General features: G+C 34.6%; 1 protein-coding gene across 1 annotated transcript in view; it reads right to left on the bottom strand.

The window, feature by feature from the left end:
• CCDC7 (coiled-coil domain containing 7) overlaps window positions 1-18,676 on the bottom strand; it is a 404,782-nt gene that overhangs the window by 106,013 nt on the left and 280,093 nt on the right. The window contains exons 29-32 of the mRNA XM_047741462.1: window positions 13,356-13,466; window positions 12,134-12,241; window positions 11,479-11,607; window positions 9,121-9,255 (exon numbers count right to left, since the gene is read on the bottom strand). Coding sequence (XP_047597418.1) covers window positions 9,121-9,255; window positions 11,479-11,607; window positions 12,134-12,241; window positions 13,356-13,466 — 483 coding nt within the window. The remainder of the gene's footprint in view (window positions 1-9,120; window positions 9,256-11,478; window positions 11,608-12,133; window positions 12,242-13,355; window positions 13,467-18,676) is intronic.

Here is an 18,676-nt window from a genome sequence, read left to right as displayed (position 1 = left end):
GGTTCTTTTTGAGTGGAAAAGAGAGACCAAAAGTGACAAAGACAAGAAAGGATCAGAGAAAATCTACAGAAAAATTATATAACAAGCAATAAAATGGCACAAATGCATATCTATCAATAATTACAATGAATGTAAATAGGCTAAATGCTCCAATCAAAAGACATAGGGCATCAGAATGGGTTAAAAAAGAAGACCCATCTAGACTGGAAGAGATTATGCTGAGTGAAATAAGTCAAGCAGAGAGAGTCAATTATCATATGGTTTCACTTATTTGTGGAGCATAACAAATAGCATGGAGGACAAGGGGAGATGGAGAGGAGAAGGGAGTTGAGGGAAATTGGAAGGGGAGGTGAACCATGAGAGACTATGGACTCTGAAAAACGATCTGAGAATTTTGAAGGGGTGGGGGGTGGGAGGTTGGGGGCACCAGGTGGTGGGTATTGTAGAGGGCACGGATTGCATGGAGCACTGGGTGTGGTGCAAAAATAATGAATACTGTTATGCTTAAAAAAAATAAAAAAATTAAAAAAAAAAAAAAAAAAAAAAAAAGAAGACCCATCTATATGCTCTACAAGAGACTCATTTTAGAGCTAAAGACACCACAGATTGAAAGGGAGAGGAAAGAGACATGTTTATAAATCTACTCCAGCTTTCTTTTGGAGTAGATTGAAAGGGAGAGGAAAGAGACATGTTTATCATGCTGTCAAAAGAAAGCTGGAGTAGCAATACTTATATCAGACAAACTAGACTTTACAACAAAGTGTGTAGCAAGAGATAAAGAAGGGCATGACGCCATAGTAAAGGGGACAATCCAAAATGTGGATCTAACAGTCGTAAATATATATGCACCTAACATGGGAGGACGCAAATATAAAAAATAATTAATAAAAAACATAAAGGAACTCATTGATAATAATCCAATAACAGTAGGGGATTTTAACACCCCACTTACATCAATGAACTGATCATCTAAACAGAAAATCAACAAGGAAACAATGGTTCTGCATAAAACATTGGACCAGATGTACTTAACAGATAGTCAGAACATTCTCTTCTAAAACAGTAGAATACCCATTCTTTTCAAGTGCACATGGGACATTCCCCAGAATAGAACACACAATAGGTCACAAATTAGGCCTTAACAAATAAAAAATATGGAAATGATAACAAGTACCTTCTCTGACCTCAATGCAATGTAACTAGAAATCAACCAAAGAAAAAATTTGGAAAGAGCACAAATACGTGGAGGTTAAACAACATGTTACTGACTAATGAATGGGTCAGCCAAAAAAATCGAAGAATAAATTTAAAAAATACATGGAGAAAACTGAAAATGCAAACACAACAGTCTAAAACCTTTGGGATGTAGCAAAAGTGGTCCTGAGAGGGAAATGTATAGCAATATAGGCCTACCTCATGAACCAAGAAAAATTTCAAATATGCAACCTAACTTTACCTAAAGAAGCCAGAAAAGGAACAACAAATGAGCCCTAAAGTGAGCAGGAGGAAAGAAATAATGACGATTAGAGCAGAAGCAAATGATATAGGAAATAAAAAACAATAGAACAGATCAATGAAACCAGGAGTGGCTCTTTGACCAAATTAATGAAATTGATAAACCTCTAGCCAGACTTATCAAAAACAAAGGAGAAAGGACGCTGATAAATAAAATACTAAATTGGAGAGGAGAAATAACAACCAACACCACAGAAATACAAACGATTGTATCAGAATATTATAAAAAACCATATGCCAACAAATTGGATGACCTAGAAGAAATGGATAGATTCCTAGAAACATATAAACTACCAAAACCGAAGGGAAGAAAGAGAAAATGTGAACATGCCTATAACCACCAAAGAAACTGAATCAGTAATCAGAAAACTCCCTAAAAACAAAAGTCCAGGGTCAGAAGGTTTCTCAGGCGAATTCTATCAAACTTTTAAAGAAGAGTTAATATCCATTCTTCTCAAACTATTCTAAAAATAAAGAAAATGAAGGCAAACTTCCAAATTTATTCTATGGGGCCAGCATTACCTTGATACCAAAACCAGATAAAGACTCCACTAAAAAACAGAACTATAGACCAACGTCCCTGATGAGCATGGATGCAAAAATGGGTAGGGGGCTTGGGGTATTTGGGTGATGGGCATTGATGAGAGCACATATGTAATGAGCATTGTGTTAGTTACATGCAAATGATGAATCACTAGATTCTACCCTTCCTGAATCAAATAATACTGTATATGTTACCTAAATTGATCTTAAGTAAATTTTTTTTTTTTAAAAAGAGGGGCTTCAGAAAAAAATCTCAATAAAATACTAGCAAATGAAATCCAACAGTATATTAAAAGAATCATTCACCACACAAGTGGATGTATCCCTGGGTTGAAAGGGTGGTTTAATGTTCACAAATCTATCAACATGATACATCACACTAACAAAAAAAATGATAAGAACCATATGATCATCTCAATAGATGCAGAAAAAGCATTTGGCAAAACACAACATCCATTTATGGTAAAAACCTTCAACAGGGTAGTGTTAGAGGGAGCATACCTCAACATAAGAAAGGCCATATATGAAAAACCCACAGGTAATATCATCCTGAATGGGAAAAACCTGAGAGCATTTCATCTATGGTCAGAACAAGACAGGTATGTCCACTACTGTTATTTAACATAGTACTGGAAGTCCTAGCACAGGAATCAGACAACAAAAAGAAATAAAAGGTATCTAAACCAGCAAGGAACAAGTCAAGCCTTCACTATTTGCAGATGACATGATACTCTACATAGAAAATCTGAAAGACTCCACTAAGAAAACTGCTAGACCTGATACATGAATTCAGTAAAGTCACAGGATACAAAAGCAACATATAGAAATCTGTTGCATTTCTATACATCAATAATGAAGGAGCAGAAAGAGAAGTTAAGGAATCAATCCCATTTACAACTGCACCAAAACGAGTAAGTTACCTAGGAAAAACATGACCAAAGAAACCAGTAAGCTACCTAGGAATAACATGACCAAAGAGGTAAAAGACTTGTATCTGAAAACTATAAAACACTGGTAAAAGAAATTGAAGGACACAATGAAATGGCAAAGCATTCCATGCTCATGGATTGGAAGAACAAATGTTATTAAAATGCTTATATTATATAAAGCAATCTACACATTTATTGCAGTCCCTATCAAAATACCACCAGCATTTTTCACAGAGCTAGTACAAATAATCCTAAATTTTGTCCAGATCCATAAAAATCCTGAATAGTCAAAGCAATCTGGAAAAAGAAAAGCAATGCAGGAGGCATCACAATTCCAGACTTCAAGCTATATTACACAGCCATAATCATCAAGACAGTATGATACTGGCACAAAAATAGAAACATAGATCTATGGAACAGAATAGAGCACCCAGAAATGAACTCACAACTATCTGGGTGAATAAGCTTCAGTAAAACAGGAAAGAATATCCAACAGAAAAAAGACAGTTTCTGCAACAAATGGTATTCAGAAAACTGGACAGCAACATGCAAAAGAATGAAACTTGACCACTTTCTTGCACCATACAGAAAAACAATTTCAAAATGGATGAAAGACTTAAATGTGAGACAGGAAACCAGCAAAATCCTAGAGCTGAACATAAGCACTAACTTCCTTGATATCGGCCATAGCAAATTATTGGATATCTGTCCTGAGAAAAGGGAAACCAAAGCAAATTTGAACTATTGGGACTTTATCAATATAAAATCTTCTGCATACCAAAGCAATCAATCAATAAAACTAAAAGGCAACCTACAAATGGGAGAAGATATTTGCAAATGGCATATCTGATAAAGTGTGTTTCCAAAATATATAAAGAACTTATAAAACTCAAGTCCCCCAAAATAAATAACCCAGATAAAAAATGTTGAAGACTTGGGGTGCCTGGGTGGCTCAGTGGATTAAAGCCTCTGCCTTCGGCTCAGGTCGTGGTCCCGGGGTTCTGGGATGGAGCCCCCATTGGGCTCTCTGCTCAGTGGGGAGCCTGCTTCTTCCTCTTTCTCTCTGCCTGCCTCTCTGCCTACTCATGATCTTTGTCTGTCAAATAAATAAAATCTTTTTAAAACATGATGAAGACATGAACAGACATTTTTCCAAAGAAGATATCCAGATGGCCAACATACATATATTGATGCTCAACATCACTAATCATCAAGGAAATACAAATCAAAACTATAATGAGATATCACCTCACACCTGTCAGAATGGCTAAAATGAACAACACAGGAAGCAACAGGTGTTCAGATGTAGAAAATGGGGTGCTCTCTTACACTGTTGGTGGGAATGCAAACTCTTGATGACTTTTAGTTAGTTAGTTAGTTTCCAATTTTTATTTAAATTCTAGTTGGTTAACATATAGTGTAAGCTTGGTTTCAGGAGTAGAATTTTGTGATTCATTACTTACATGTAACACCCAGGGATCATTATAATAAGTGTCCTCTTTAATACCCATCACACAGTTAAGGAGGCCACTTGCTTTGCTGACCCCTGGGTGTTACATGTAAGTAATGAACCAGTGACTTTTTAGATACAATACCAAAAGCACAATCCATGAAAAAAAAATGGTAAATTAGATTTCATTTAAAAAGAACACCACCACCATCACCGTCACCACCACCAAAAAAACTTCTTATTTGTGAAAGACACTGTTAAGAGAAGAAAAAAACAAGACACAGGATGGAAGAAAATACTTGCAGAACATATATCTGATAAAGAACTGTTATTCAAAATATATAAGGGACACTTAAAACTTGACAATTAGAAAACAAATAAACCAATTATAATATGGGCAAATTATCAGAACAGATACCTTAACAAAGAAGTCATAAAGATGGCACATAAGCATCTGAAAAGTTTTTCTAAATATATGTCATCAGGGGATTGTAGATTAAAACAATGAGGTACTTTCTCTCTTTTCTTTTGGATTAGTGTGGCCAATGGTTTATCGATCTTACTGATTCTTTCAAAAAATCAGCTTCTAATTTCATTGATACGTTCTACTGTATCTCTGGTTTCTACCTCATTGATCTCTGCTCTAATCTTGATGATTTCCCTTCTTATGTGTGGAGTTGGTCTGATTTGTTGTTGATTCTCCAGTCCTTTAAGGTGTAGAGACAGCTGGTGTGTTTTGGATTTTTCAATTTTTTTGAGGGAGGCTTGGATGGCTATGTATTTCCCCCTTAGGACCGCCTTTGCTGTATCCCATAAGTTTTGGACCGAAGTGACTTCATTCTCATTGGTTCCCATGAATTGTTTCAGTTCTTCTTTGATCTCCTCGTTGATCCAAGCATTCTTAAGCAAGGTGGTCTTTAGCTTCCAGGTGTTTGAGATCCTTCCGAACTTTCCCTTGTGATTGAGCTCCAGTTTCAAAGCATTGTGATCTGAGAATGTGCAGGGAATAATGTCAGTCTTTTGGTATCGGTTGAGTCCTGATTTGTGACCCAGTATGTGGTCTATTCTGGAGAAGGTTCCATGTGCACTTGAGAAGAATGAGTATTCTTTTTGTATTTGTATTTTGTATTTGTTTTAGAGTGGAATCTTCTGTATATATCTATGAGGTCCATCTGGTCCAATGAGTCATTCAATGCTCTTGTTTCTTTATTGATTTTCTGCTTCAATGATCTATTTCTGAGAGAGGCATGTTAAGATCTCCTACTATTAATGTATTCATATCAATATGACTCTTTATCTTGATTAACAGTTTTCTTATGTAATTGGCTTCTCCCATATTGGGGGCATAGATATTTACAATTGTTAGATAATCTTGGTGGATAGTCCCTTTAAGAATTATGGAGTGTCCTTCTGTATCTCTGACTACAGTCTTTAGTTTAAAATCTAATTTTTCTGATATGAGAATCGCTACCCCGGCCTTCTTTTGAGGCCCATTGGTATGAAAGATGCTTCTCCATCCCTTCACTTTCAGTCTGGGTGTATCTTTAGGTTCAAAATGGGTCTCTTGTAGACAACATATGGATGGGTCCTGTCATTTTATCCAATCTGCAACCCTGTGCCATTTTATGGGCACATTTAGGCCATTCACATTGAGAATGATTATTGATAGGTACGTTTTTATTGACATCATGTTACCTTTGAAGTCTTTCTTTCTGTAAATTGTCTCTATATTTCTGTTCAATGCTATTCTTAGGATTTTTCCGCTTTTATAGAATCCCCCTTAATATTTCCTGCAGTGTCGGCTTGGTGGTTGCATAGTCTTTTAAGCCTTGCCAGTCTTAGAAACTCTTTATCTCTCCATCCATTTTGAATGTCAGTCTTGCTGGATAAAGTATTCTTGGCTGCATGTTCTTCTCATTTAGTGCCCTGAATATATCTTGCCAGCCCTTTCTGGCTTGCCAGGTCTCTGTGGACAGGTCTGACGTTATTCTGATGGGTTTTCCTATGTAAGTAAGGAGCCTCTTTGTCCTAGCAGCTTTCAAGAGATTATATCTACAGTTATGATTCCTCAATTTGACTATCAGGTGCCTTGATGTTTTTCTGGAATCTATAATCTTGGGTGGAGACCATTCGGCCTCTAGTACATGAATGCTGGTTCCATTCACGAGATTGGGAAAATTTTCATGAAGAACTTGTTCCACTATATCTTCTAGACTTCTTTCTTTCTCTTCCCCTTCAGGGATTCCAATAATTCTGACGTTGGAATGTTTCATGGCATCATTTATTTCCCTGATTCTGTTTTCGTGGCTTCTAAGCTGTTTGTTCCAGGCTTCCTCTTGATCCTTTCTCTCTATCTGTTGTCCTCCAGATCACTAATTCTATCTTCTGTCTCAGTTACCCTAGCTTTGAGAGAATTTAGATTAGCAAATAATCCAAAAATTTGTATGGAATCAGAAGAGATCCTGAAGCACTAAGGAAATGTTGAAAAACAAAAATAAAACTGGGGGCATCACGTTACCTGATTTCAAGCTTTACTACAAAGCTGTGATCACCAAGACAGCATGGTACTGGCATAAAAACAGACACATAGACCAGTGGAATGAGTAGAGAGCCCAGATATGGACCCTCAACTCTATGGGCAAATAATCTTCGACAAAACAGGAAAAAATATGCAGTAGAAAAAAAACAGTCTCTTCAATAAATAAATGGTGCTGGGAAAACTGGACAGCTATATGTAGAAGAATGAAATTCAAGCATTCTCTTACACTGTACACAAAAATAAACTCAAAATGGATAAAAGACCTCAACGTGAGACAGGAATCCATCAGAATCCTAGAGGAGAATCTAGGCAGTAACCTCTCTGATATCAGCCACAGCAACTTCTTTCAAGATATGTCTCCAAAGGCAAAGGAAACAAAAGCGAAAATAAACTTTTGGGACTTCATCAAAATCAAAAGCTTCTGCACAGCAAAGGAAACAGTCAACAAAACAAAGAGACAACCCATGGAATGGGAGCAGATATTTGCAAATGACAGTACAGACAAAAGGTTGATATCCAGGATCTATAAAGAACTCCTCAAACTCAACACACACAAAACAGACAATCATATCAAAAAATGGGCAGAAGATATGAACAGACACTTCTCCAATGAAGACATACAAATGGCTATCAGACACATGAAAAAATGTTCATCATCACTAGCCATCAGGGAGATTCAAATTAAAACCACATTGAGATACCACCTTACACCACTTAGAATGGCCAAAATTAGCAAGACAGGAAACAACATATGTTGGAGGGGATGTGGAGAAAGGGGACCCCTCTTACACTGTTGGTGGGAATGCAAGTTGGTGCAGCCACTTTGGAGAACAGTGTGGAGATGCCTCAAGAAATTAAAAATAGAGCTTCCCTATGACCCTGCCATTGCACTACTGGGTATTTACCCCAAAGATACAGATGTAGTGAAAAGAAGGGCCATCTGTACCCCAATGTTTATAGCAACAATGGCCACGGTCGCCAAACTGTGGAAAGAACCAAGATGCCCTTCAACAGACGAATGGATAAGGAAGATGTGGTGCATATACACTATGGAGTATTATGCCTCCATCAGAAAGGATGAATACCCAACTTTTGTAGCAACGTGAATGGGACTAGAAGAGATTATGCTGAGTGAAATAAGTCAAGCAGAAGGAGTCAATTATCATATGGTTTCACTGATTTGTAGAGCATAACAAATAGCATGGAGGACAAGGGGAGTTAGAGAGGAGAAGGGAGTTGAGGGAAATTGGAAGGGGAGGTAAACCATGAGAGACTATGGACTCTGAAAAACAATCTGAGGGTTTTGAAGGGGCGGGGGGTGGGAGGTTGGGGGAACCAGGTGGTGGGTATTGGAGAGGGCACGGATTGCATGGAGCACTGGGTGTGGTGCAAAAACAATGAATACTGTTACGCTGAAAATAAATTAATAAAAAAATGAGGTACTGTTACAAGCTATGAGAATGGCTAAAATTCCCAAAACACTGAAAACAACAAATGATGCTCCAAGAACAAATATTCTTACATTGGATTAAAAAAATAATAAATCACAATGCCTTTTATTTTGAATTTACACAACCAATTCATAGCAATATGTAAAGATTGAGAGCAGAATGATGAAAAAATTATTTTATGCAAATAATTACATTAAAGACACTATGTTAATATCAGATAAAATCAACTAAAAGCACACAAAAATTTTCTACAAAATCTTCTACACATAGGCAGAAATTTCAATTCAGTTTAAGAACATATGACATTTTAAAATCTGTGTATTCATTATATACTATATATAGTAAAAAGTTTTAGAAACATAAAACAAAAAATGACAGAACTACAAAGAGTAATAGAGAAATAAACAATCACTGTTGTTGAATTTAATATACATTCCTCACAAATGATAAAGATATAACTTCAATGAAACTGAGAAGGTATGAAAAACATAATTAATCATCTTGATTAAATGGAGAAGATATACATGTATGTATGTTATGTACATATAAGTAGGTATATATATAATTACAAGTACATATATGTATATGTGATATGGTATATACCATTTGTTTATATGATTGAATATATACTCATGAACTAGAGAGGAATTTAATTAAATATCCTTACACAATATTTTAAATAATTATACTCACTACTAAATCCTGCTTTGCTGGCAACTCCAAGTGTCTTAATTTGAGATGAGCCTTTTGAAATTAAAACTTTATTATCTTCGGGTGAAAGATTTTTACCTGCTTTCTCATCCATTTTCTCAGCTACAGAAATAGAGGCTTTTAATTCAATAAAAAGTAAAAGTGAAGTCTATTATTAATAATCACTTAAAGCTTCCTTCCAGTTTTACAAAATTTAAGCAAATAAACACAATTTAAACAAATGATCTAACACACTACCTGCCCCCCACCAAAACAAACAAATGAACAAACAAACAAAAACAAAAACCTCTGGTGCATTTTTAAAACAGATTATAAAATTAAATGTAAAAATCATCACAATGCTTTCCTTAAAGTGTATGAAGCTACTCTTGTTACTTTATACATATACTTAGAAATTTGTTATTGAACTTTATTGTCTTAAGGGTATTCACTATTTTTAAATACTTAAAATTTTTATAACATATATGACTCATTTTAAAGTTAGACTGATTAGGCGAATCTGGGTAGCTCAGTTTATTATGCACCTGACTCCTCATTTTGGCTCGAATCATGATCTTACGGGATCTTTGGAATCTAGCCCTGTTTTGGGCTCCATTCTCAGTGGGGAGTCTGCTTGAGATTCTCTCTCGCCTCTCTCTCTGTCTCTTCCCCCACTCCCCACACTTGTGTGCTCACTCTCTCAAATATATAAATAAGTATTTAAAAAAATAAAGTTAGACTGATTAGAATAATTCTAAAATAGGGAGATGAAATAGAAATCTAGATCAGGTAGGAAAAATACAAAGCACTACAAAAAAGGAATATTTAAATCCAAATATATCAGTTAGTACAATAATTATAAATGGATTATATATTATAAGGATAGACAGAGTTACACTAGATTTATAAATAATTTACTTATAGGTTATTTATAAATGACACTACTAAATAATAAGAATGCAAAAAATTGGAAACTAAGTAGGTGAAAAAAGATTTACCATGTAAATACCAACCAAAATAAGTATGCAAATATTTATGTCAATGACAGTCTAAGTAGGATTTTAGTCAAAAGACCTTACTGGAGACTGGCTAAAATGGCACCTTTCATAAGAAGAAATCATTGAGTCTGTAAGGAATTATCTAACATTTGTATTTTTATGCACCTAACCACATAGTCAGTATAAAGAAAATGGGCAGTTTACTGAAATGTACAGTACCACAGGAAGAAATAGATAAGTCCACAATCATTGTGAGATGATTCAATACACATCTCTCCATAACTGATAGGACAAACAAAATCCAAGGAAATCAAGAAATAGGAAGTTTAAATAACACAATAAAAATTTGACTTAATAGGCCAAAAATTTCCATCTGATAAAATATATTTTCTGGGCTTCAAGAAGAAAGACTTATAAAAGCACTAAATAGAGAACGAGATCTGTTGGTAGAACATCTGGATTTATAAAATATATTAATTATCCAATAATACATATCATTTTTTAATGACATAAACATGATTTAAGTTGAAATAGAAACATCATGTGAGTACATTTTTTACTTGTATGTATTAAGCAGTCTTGTTACTTTTTAGATATGCAGAAAAATTATAAATATTTAGAGACATTATTATAAATATTATATTTACATATTTAATATTATTCTTTAGTTTTCTTAGAGTATTCACACTTTAGAATAAAGTCTAATTTTTTGGATCATATATAGCTAAGTATATATATATATATATATATATGGATAAAAAATACAGAAAGTGAAAAAGTGAAAGAAAAATAAGAAGAAACAAAATTAAATGGTGTAATTACTCCTAAAAATACAAATAAATAGATTACATATGATCGCAGTTTAATAAAAAGGATCAAGCTGAATTTTAAAATATATGCAACTATAATTTTCTTACAAGAGATATAGCAAAATCATAGATACAAGAAACAGGATAGAAAAAAAATGTATGACATAAATATCAACCAGAAGTTTGTGGAGCTACATTAATAGTAGAAAAGTAGTTAAAAGAAAATAAACAAAAACTATAAAATGATAAAGTGGGTCTTTTCATTAAGACAAAATGATCTGTCCTCCAAGAATATATGCCATAAATAATAGAGTATCATAAGATATAAATCATAACCAGCCACAACTACAAGAAAAAAGAGAATTTCAGTTTGAGATTTAACACATCTAATTCAATAATTATAAAACAAACAGATAAATCATCAATAAAGATATAAAGTGTTGATGGGAATAATTACCAAAGAACATATTGTTGAAGATGTATTCTGAACCCAAAACAGTGTTCCTCTGAATTTAATTAAAAATAATTCATAAGATTTATATTTAATTACTTACTACCAAGATTCATGTTTCTGGTAGCTTCATTCTTAGTTTGAAACTGGTTTCTTGAAAATAAAACTTTCTCCTCAGGAAATAGGTTTTCATGTGATATCATATAATGTTTTTGCTTTTCAAGAGGAAATGCTAAATAAATAAAAAAAATAAATGTAATGGAACTTCTAGATATGCCAAAAAATTATCAAATTTTCTTCCCATGGAAGTGAAGTGAAAAAAATTATGTGAACAATTTTCATTAGTCTGTGTGGAGAAGCTATCATAGTACTTAATAATTACTGATCATGAAAATACCAGCCAAAAGTTATTAATTTTGCTTTTGTCTTTATCTTAGGATATTCACACTTTAAAGCTTTGTGTAGGGGCACCTGGGTGGCTTAGTGGTTTAAGCCTCTGCCTTCAGCTCAGGTCATGATCTCAGGGTCCTAGGATAGAGCCCCACATCTGGCTCTCTGCTCAGCAGGGGGCCTGCTTCCCCCTCCCCCTCTGCCTGCTTCTCTGCCTACTTGTGATCCCTTTCTAAAAAAAAAAAAAAAAAATCTTAGTGTAAAGTTTCTATAAAACATGTGTTCAAATACATACATGAATATGAACCAAAAGAAATCTTCTGATGAGGTTAATTTAAAATAATTTAAATTTAAATTACTATACTTACTTTTGCGTCTCCCCTCTTTGGAAGTTATTTCTTTCTTTACTTTCACTTGGAATTTTGATGCTGACTCTGGATTTACATCTGGATTTTCATCTGGTGCACCAAAATAAGCTGTATAAAGAGAGATTTAGTCCTTTCAATGGAAAATCAAATCCATTGTAAAATCTCTAGATTTCAAATTTATAACAAGTGTATAGTATCATTTTTTTCATTTTCATAAAATCATTAAGTAAATTATTATAATGCTACAACTGTTATGAAATGAAAACTGTTTGAAATTATCTTATTATTTAACAAATATGTGTAAGCAACAAATTTATCTTATATTAGTCTTCAGGTTTCATGGGTGATTTATTCTTCAGGCTGATACACAATAATAGAGCAAGCAATGAAAACTTACATGCACAAGTTTATTCATTACAGCCTTATTTGTAATTGCAAAACACTTAAAGCCACCTAAATGTTAAAGCATAGGGTATTGGACAAATAAATTGATATCTATACAAGTACAGAATTGGTATAACATGAGTACTACTATACTGATAGATAATGGTACATACATATATGTATATATGTGTGTATGTGTAAGACACAGTAAGATACTTCTCACTCCTCTGCATTGATACATCTGAATCTTGCCTGATGTCATTTCATGGGAAAATGAAACACTGGTCGAAATACTGGCTGGTTGAAATATAAAAGACTGGTACCATTTTATATTTACTTTTGCTTATATCATCACAGCAAGTGAATAAGGATGTAATTGTTACTTTCAACTTAGTTTATTGTCTGAATTAATTAACTCCATACCTTGCAGCAATCAGTGAAAAACAGTGTGGGGCCCAACTAAACCTCTCACTTTTTTCAACTGGAGCATATGTCAGAAGGACACTGCTGAAGTGTCAGAAGTGAAGTCAGAAGTCAGAAGTGACCATTGGTCATAATCTCCTGGAACCTATACTCTCCCAGAGTCAGCTGAAAGATACTTTGAGATACTATTGGGCAGTTATTGGGCCTTGGTAGATACTGAGTGAGTGTCCTATGGCTGTGATTAGAAATTCCAATCTGAAGGTATTAAGCTTTTGCTTTTGTTTTCTGGTTATCTTTGCACATTCACACTTTAGGGTTAGAGTGTAAAATTTCTATAATATATAAGCTTGAATAAAAGGAAAAAATCTTGATGGGTTTAAAATACTTTAAATTTATTCATAATTATTACACTTACTATGGCGTCTTTCCCTTTTGTGAGTTATTTTTTTCTCTACTTGCACTTGAGGCTTTGACACTGAATCTTGACTCACAAGCATTAGATTTTCATCTGGCACTCTAAAATGAGCTAAATAAAGAGATGCATTTAGTTCACTAAATGGAAAAACATATCTACTATGAAAACTCCAGATCTGAATTTATAACAAGTGTAAAGTAGCATTTTCTCTGATTTTTATAGCTATAAATAAATTGTCCTAATGTGAGGTCTGACATGAAAATGGTAAGAAGAGTTCTTTTGTTGTTGCTGTTATTTTTAATTTTTTTTAAATTTTTTAAATTTATTTTCAGCGTAACAGTATTCATTGTTTTTGCACCACACCCAGTGCTCCATGCAATCCGTGCCCTCTCCAATACCCACCACCTGGTTCCCCCAACCTCCCACCCCCCGCCCCTTCAAAACCCTCAGATTGTTTTTCAGAGTCCATAGTCTCTCATGGTTCACCTCCCCTTCCAATTTCCCTCAACTCCCTTCTCCTCTCTAACTCCCCTTGTCCTCCATGCTATTTGTTATGCTCCACAAATCAGTGAAACCATATGATAATTGACTCCTTCTGCTTGACTTATTTCACTCAGCATAATCTCTTCTAGTCCCATTCACGTTGCTACAAAAGTTGGGTATTCATCCTTTCTGATGGAGGCATAATACTCCATAGTGTATATGCACCACATCTTCCTTATCCATTCGTCTGTTGAAGGGCATCTTGGTTCTTTCCACAGTTTGGCGACCGTGGCCATTGTTGCTATAAACATTGGGGTACAGATGGCCCTTCTTTTCACTACATCTGTATCTTTGGGGTAAATACCCAGTAGTGCAATGGCAGGGTCATAGGGAAGCTCTATTTTTAATTTCTTGAGGCATCTCCACACTGTTCTCCAAAGTGGCTGTACCAACTTGCATTCCCACCAACAGTGTAAGAGGGGTCCCCTTTCTCCACATCCCCTCCAACATATGTTGTTTCCTGTCTTGCTAATTTTGGCCATTCTAAGTGGTGTAAGGTGGTATCTCAATGTGGTTTTAATTTGAATCTCCCTGATGGCTAGTGATGATGAACATTTTTTCATGTGTCTGATAGCCATTTGTATGTCTTCATTGGAGAAGTGTCTGTTCATATCTTCTGCCCATTTTTTGATATGATTGTCTGCTGTTATTTTTAGAGAGGGAGAGTATAAGGGGGGAGAGTCAAGGGGAAAGGGAGAGAGAGACTCCCACGCAGGCTCTATGCCCAATGCTGAGCCTGACAAGGGACTCAATCTCATAACCCTGAGATCATGACTTGAGCCAAAATCAAGAAATTAGATACTTAACCTACTGAGCCAACACAAGTGCCCTGATAAAAAAAGTTTCAATAGCTACTACCAAAACTCATTATTTCAAAAATATTCTGAGGCATCAAATATATTTCATAATACTCTGTACTGTTGGGTTACTTATAAATATGCTTAATTCAAAAGAATAGACCAAAAAATAAAAATGCATAGGTACAAGGTTATTCATTATAGTATTATTTGCAATTGCAAAATATTTAAAACCATCTAAGTGTTCAAGAATAGGATACTGGTTGAATAAACTAAAGTATATACCATAAACTGTGGTATAGTATAATCTATGGCATATAATGTAGTATAAACTCCTTTATGTATTTGTGCAAAAATAATAAATATTTCTAAAAACTGACAAGAAGAGATTTCTAGGAGCTAATGTTTAATTGAAAAACTCTTTAAAAAATAGTGTATTTAATATGCTAACTTTTGGATCAGAAAGAAGAAACCAGGAAAAAATTTGAACAATAGATATTAACTTTACAAATGAAGTGCAGGAAAAATAAGCATGAAAATAATATAGTGAGCTACCTATAAGAAGACAGGGGTGGAAGAGAGGACATGGGAATGTAGGGGAAGGACATATATCTTTTGCATAATATTTACTTTTGGAAGCAAGTTAATGCTCTACACATTACAAAAATAAAATTAAGTCAACAAGGATAAGGCAAAACAACTAAAACTGAAAGCAAACTTAATGAAATGAACTTAGTGAAGGGATTAAAAAATAACGACACTAATCTAAATAAGTCCATTTCTTCCAGGTTGCTTAATTTATTGGCATACAGTTATTGATAATAATTTCTGATAATTGTTTCTATTTTCTTGGTAATAGTCGTGATCTCTCCCCCTTTAATTCATAATTTTATTAATTTGGGTCCTTTCTCTTTCCTTTTGGATAAGTCTGGTCAGTGGCTGATCAATCTTATTAATTCTTTCAAAGAACTAGCTCTAGTTTTGTTAATCTGCTCTACTATGTTCTTGTTTCTAATTCACTGATCTCTGCTCTAATATTAATTATTTCTCTTCTTGTGTGTGGCTTAGGCTTCAGTTGTTTTTTCTCCAGTTCTTTATGGTGCAATGTTAGTTGGAGAATTCCAGATTTTTCTATTTGAGTGAGGCTTGGATGGCTATTTATTTCCCCTTAGAAATCATACAACAATTCAGTAATGTGGCAAGTTACAAAATTAATGCACAGAAATCGGTTGCTTTCCTACACACTAACAATGTAACTGTAGAAAGAGAAATTAGGGAATAGATTCTATTTAGAATAGCACCAAAAACCACGAGATAGCTTGGAATAAACCTAACCAAAGAGGTGAAGGATCTCTATTGTAGAAATTACAGAACACTTAAGAAAGAAATTGAAGAAGACACAAAGAGATAGAAAAATATTTCATGTTCATGGATCCAAATAATAAACATTGTTAAAATGTCTATGCTGCCCAGGGCAATCCATATTTTCAATGCCACCCTGATCAAAATGCCAAAGGCATTTTTTCAAAGTGTTGGAACAAACAATCCTAAAATTTGTGTGGAAACAGAAAAGACCCTGAATCACCAAGAGAATGTTGAAAAAGAAAAACAAAGCTGGGGGCATCACGTTGTCTGACTTCAATCTATATTACAAAGCTGTGATCACCAAGACAGCATGGTATTGGCACAAAAACAGACAGATAGATCAATGGAACAGAATAGAAAGCCCAGATGTGGACCCTCAACTCTATGGTCAACGAATCTTCAACAAAGCAGGAAAAAATATGCAATGGAAAAAAGACAGTCCCTCCAATTAATGGTGCTGGGAAAACTGGATGGCTATATACATAAGAATGGAACTCAACCATTCACTTACACCATACACAAAGATAAACTCTAAATGGATGAAAGACCTCAATGTAAAATAGGTATCAATCAAAGTCCTAGAGGAGATCATAGGCAGTAACTTCTTTGACACTGGCCACAGCAACTTCTTTCAAAACATGTCTCCAAAGATGAGGGAAACAAAAGTGAAAATGAACTTTTGGGACTTCATCAAGAGAAAAAGCTTCTGCACACCAAGGGAACCATCAACAAAACTAAGAGGCAACCCATGGAATGGGAGAAGATATTTGCAAATAACACTGCAGGTAAAGGGCTGATATCCAAGACCTATAAAGAACTTCTCAAACTCAATACCCAAAAAACAAATAATCAAGTCAAAAAATCAGCAGAAGATATGAACAGACACTTCTCCAAAGAAGACATACCAAGGGCTAACAGAAACATGAAAAAATCATTATCAGTAGCCATCAGGGAGATTCAAATCAAAACCGCATTGAGATACCACCTTACACCAGTTAGAATGGCAAAAATTGACAAGGCAGGCAACAACAAACATTGGAGAGGTTGTAGAAAAAAGGGAACCCTCTCTTACACTATTGGTGGGAATACAAGGTGGTACATCCACTTTAGAAAACAGTGTGAAGCTTCCTCAAAAAGATAAAAATATAAACAATGAATCTTGGGACACTGAAAAAATAAAATGAAAAAAAGAAAGAAAGACATGTAGGAACATAGGAAGAAAGTGCAGATCAGGAATCAGGGAGAGGAGGTTCTGAAGTGGAGTTTCTAAGGGAATTTGAAGAGCAAATTCAGGCACATTAAATTTTAAGTTACTATTCCATACTGTAATGGAACCCCTCTTCTATTACTAACATCTTATTTAAAAAATTATTGCTGATACTTTAGAATGGGAATGACTTACAGGTGGTTCCACTTCTGAACCAACAGAGCCTACAAAGAGAAAAGAACACCATAGGTGAAGGATATAGGGTGGATGGAAAAGTCCTCATAAACAGAAAACTAAGTGACTTTTAGGGAAAAAAAATAGAGCTACCCTACACCTAGCAATTGCACTACTGGGTATTTACCCCCTACAGATGTAGTGAGAAGAAAGGTTTACATGCACCCCAGTGTTCATAGTAGCAATGTCCACAACAGCCAAACTGTGGAAAGACCCAAAATGCCCTTCAACAGATGAATGGATAAAGAAAATGTGGTCTGCATATACAATGGAATATTACTCAGCCATCAAAAAGGATGAATACCCAAATTTTGCATTAACATGGACAGAACTGGAGGAGATTATGCTAAGTGAAATAAGTCAAGTAGAGAAAGTCAATTATCAGACCGTTTCACTTATTTGTGGAACATAAGGAATAGCATGGAGGACATCAGAAGAAGGGAGGGAAAAATGAAGGCGGGCAGAATCATATGGGAAGATGAACCATGAAAGACTATGTACTCTGAGAAACAAACTGAGGGTTTTAGAGGGGAGGGATGTGGAGAAATGTGTTAGCTTGATGATGGGTATTAATGAAGGCGTGTATTGCATGGAGCACTGGGTGTTACATGCAAACAATGAATAATGGAATGCTACATCAAAAACTAATGATGTTATTAAGGACGGCACATACTGCATGGAGAACTGGGTGTGGTGCATAAACAATGAACTATGGATTACTGAAAAAAATTAAATTAAATTTTAAAAAATAATAAAATCTTTTTAAAAAGGAAAAAAAAGCTAGTGATGTCCTGCATGGTGACTAACAATTTTTTAAAAAAGAAAATCACTAAATAGTTTGAATAGATTTATTTTATGTGCTGCATAGTTCCTTAACAAGGTTGAAGCATTGTAGGATTGAACAAATACATAAATCTGTTGATGTTTTAAGATTTAAGATTAACATTGGAAGAAAAATCATATACATATGAAATGTAGGAAGGCAAGAAGGAAACTTGAGAGACAAGAATTGAAGGTGTCCAAAACTCCTCATAACTTCTAAAACATGCATAGGTACAATATATGCATATGTATGTCCACATGCAAGTGAATGTATGAATATGTGTACAATTGTGTGCATATATAGATACACACATATATATATATATACATTAACATATATATATATATAAAAT

This window comes from Lutra lutra, chromosome 8, assembly GCF_902655055.1.
Source record: "Lutra lutra chromosome 8, mLutLut1.2, whole genome shotgun sequence".
NCBI lineage: Eukaryota > Metazoa > Chordata > Mammalia > Carnivora > Mustelidae > Lutra > Lutra lutra.
This window is presented reverse-complemented; position numbering and strand designations above follow the sequence as displayed.